Here is a 2,439-nt window from a genome sequence, read left to right as displayed (position 1 = left end):
TTAAGAGAAAACCCAAAGAGGTCAATATCTGCTAACAGTGGGCTCTTTACATGGGTATACAACCTCTCCCTAACATACGCATTTTGAAAACCTTGAGGAGAAGCCCAAAAGGAAAAATCTAAAGACGACAATATCTACTAGCGATGGACTCTTTAGTTTTAAAAATCTCGAGGGAAAGCCCAAAAGGGAAAGTCCAAAAAAACCCAAAGAGGATAGATAGTTCAAAGAGGACAATATCTTGATGTTACATATATTTTCCTTTTGTATTGATGTTGAGCCTTTTAATGGAAATAACCGTCGATTTTAGTCCTATAACAGTCCAAGACATTCAGTGAATGAAATCAGTAATGACAAAATATTTCTGGGCGAAGGAATTCCAGATACATAAAAAAGTGAGTGAATGTTGTATAAAGTTGATCACAATAATATCTATGGAGACTATTCAATAAATAAGAAAAAGGGAACAAACAAAACCGCTCTTCGCATTGTACTCGCATCGGTCCAACGATCTCTGAGAAGGATAAGATACACAGCTACAAACTACCAGCAAAAGATATCAAAGCTAAAAAAGCTTCACCTTTGGGATTAGTCTTCTTTAGTCTGTGAAAGTCGTGCTCGATTTCGAAGCTCAGCTCTTTTCCACCTGACTACTAGATAGCATAAGGTGAAAAGTGTGTTTATCTGCCATACAGAAATGAGAGTTCAGTTAAGTGTTCTTGACGTGGAAAACTAGACAACAAACAAATGAGAGAGAAATAATCCTGGGGCAATTGGATAGTATGGGGTTGTTCATCCGGGACATGAGGAAAAGAAGTAATAACGAGTACTTGCCAGAATTATCATTGAAATTACGAGCAGTGGCCCAGACCAGAGTGTTGAAAGGAAAACTCCATTTGGATCAAAATAGTTCTGGGTGGCAAAATTCTTCCAGTTTTTGCTCAAGATTCTATTGATTCTCTCAGCAAAATATACACCAGCTACTGCATTACAAATACAAGTATGTAAGTACTCCAAATAAGGCTTTCTTGTACTTGAAATGAGAACAATTGGAGTTGAGAAATCCATGAAAAAAAATGTGCATATAGACTTGCAAAATATGATTGTGAACATAGGAAAATGTACAACAAACATGAAAGGGTTTTTGTAGAATGCAGTAATAGCCTAAACCCACCGAGAAATCCATGAAAAAAAATGTGCATATAGACTTCGCAAAATATGATTGTGAACAAAGGAAAATGTACAACAAACATGAAAGGGGGATTTCCCTTTCGGGCTTCCTCTCAACGTTTTTTAAAACGTGTCTGCTAGGGGAGGTTTCCACACCCTTATAAATAATGTTTCGTTCTCCTCCCCAACCAATGTGGGATCTCACAATAAAAAGAAAAGGGAATATTTTTGGTGGTTGGAATGCCAATTTTTTGCCAAAGAGGACAATCTCTGCTTGCAATGGGTTTGGGCCGTTACAAATGGCATCAGAGCCAAACATCGGGCGGTGTGCCGGCAAGGACGTTGAGCCCCAAAGGGGGTGTACACCAAACGATGTGCCAGCGAGGAAGCTGAACCCCGAAGGGGGGTGGACACGAGGCGATGTGCCACCCAAGGACGTTGGGCCCTGAAGGGGGGTGGATTAGGGGGTCCCACATCGATTGGAGGAGGGAACGAGTGGTAGCGAGGACATTGGGCCCCGAAGAGGGGTGGATTGTGAGATCCCACTTTGGTTGGGAGGAGAATGAAGCATTTTTATAAGGATGTGGAAACCTCTTCCTAGCACACGCATTTTAAAACCCTTGAGAGAAATCTCGAAAGGAAAAATCCAAAGAGGATAATATCTGCCAGTAGTGGGCTTGAGCCGTTACAAATTCAAAAAGGGTATTCTCCTATAATGAAAGGACCAGCAATTAAGAAATACATGAATACGTACACATCAACATGCAAAATGTGAATATGGATTGTATCCACAGTCATGTATACAAGCATCAAAAAAGCTTTATGGTTGGAAATCATAAACATCGATCACCGACTTTAATTCCAATCTGCAAATGTAAATTATCTATGATTGCAGCCTTGATGCAGCAAATCATTTGCAAAAGGATATTTGAACCTCAGAATTCATCTCTGAGCGTAGTGAAGTTTTCAAACCTAGATTCCTAGACTAGAACTCACTATTTTACCAGTACAGTGGATGCAATATGAACAGCAATCAAACATCTCAATATTGCACATCCATGAACAATGCTAATACATTTCAGAAAAATATAAATGAATAATGAGCAAATAAAAGCAATAATCATACGTGCAAGAAGAAACAAGAACATCTGAAAGTTCGTGTGCTTCCTGGTAAAGATGGTAATTATCAGCAACAATCCATGAAAACCTAATAACCCCATCAACCAAGGTTCCTGCAAAATTAAACAAAAAAAAAAAAAAAAAAAAAAAAAA

The 2,439-nt window shown here is 38.8% G+C and overlaps 1 protein-coding gene across 1 annotated transcript in view; it reads right to left on the bottom strand.

Annotated features, from left to right (window-relative positions):
• Positions 1-307: 307 nt before the first annotated feature.
• LOC111453119 (transmembrane protein 18) overlaps positions 308-2,439 on the bottom strand; it is a 3,106-nt gene continuing 974 nt past the window's right edge. The window contains exons 2-4 of the mRNA XM_023094073.1: positions 2,294-2,399; positions 832-980; positions 308-681 (exon numbers count right to left, since the gene is read on the bottom strand). Of these exons, the coding sequence (XP_022949841.1) occupies positions 586-681; positions 832-980; positions 2,294-2,399 (351 nt within the window). The 3' untranslated portion in view covers positions 308-585. The remainder of the gene's footprint in view (positions 682-831; positions 981-2,293; positions 2,400-2,439) is intronic.

Source organism: Cucurbita moschata, unplaced genomic scaffold, assembly GCF_002738365.1.
Source record: "Cucurbita moschata cultivar Rifu unplaced genomic scaffold, Cmos_1.0 Cmo_Scf00015, whole genome shotgun sequence".
Lineage (NCBI taxonomy): Eukaryota > Viridiplantae > Streptophyta > Magnoliopsida > Cucurbitales > Cucurbitaceae > Cucurbita > Cucurbita moschata.
Note: the sequence above shows the minus strand (reverse complement) of the source record. Positions and strands in the feature narration are given on the sequence as shown.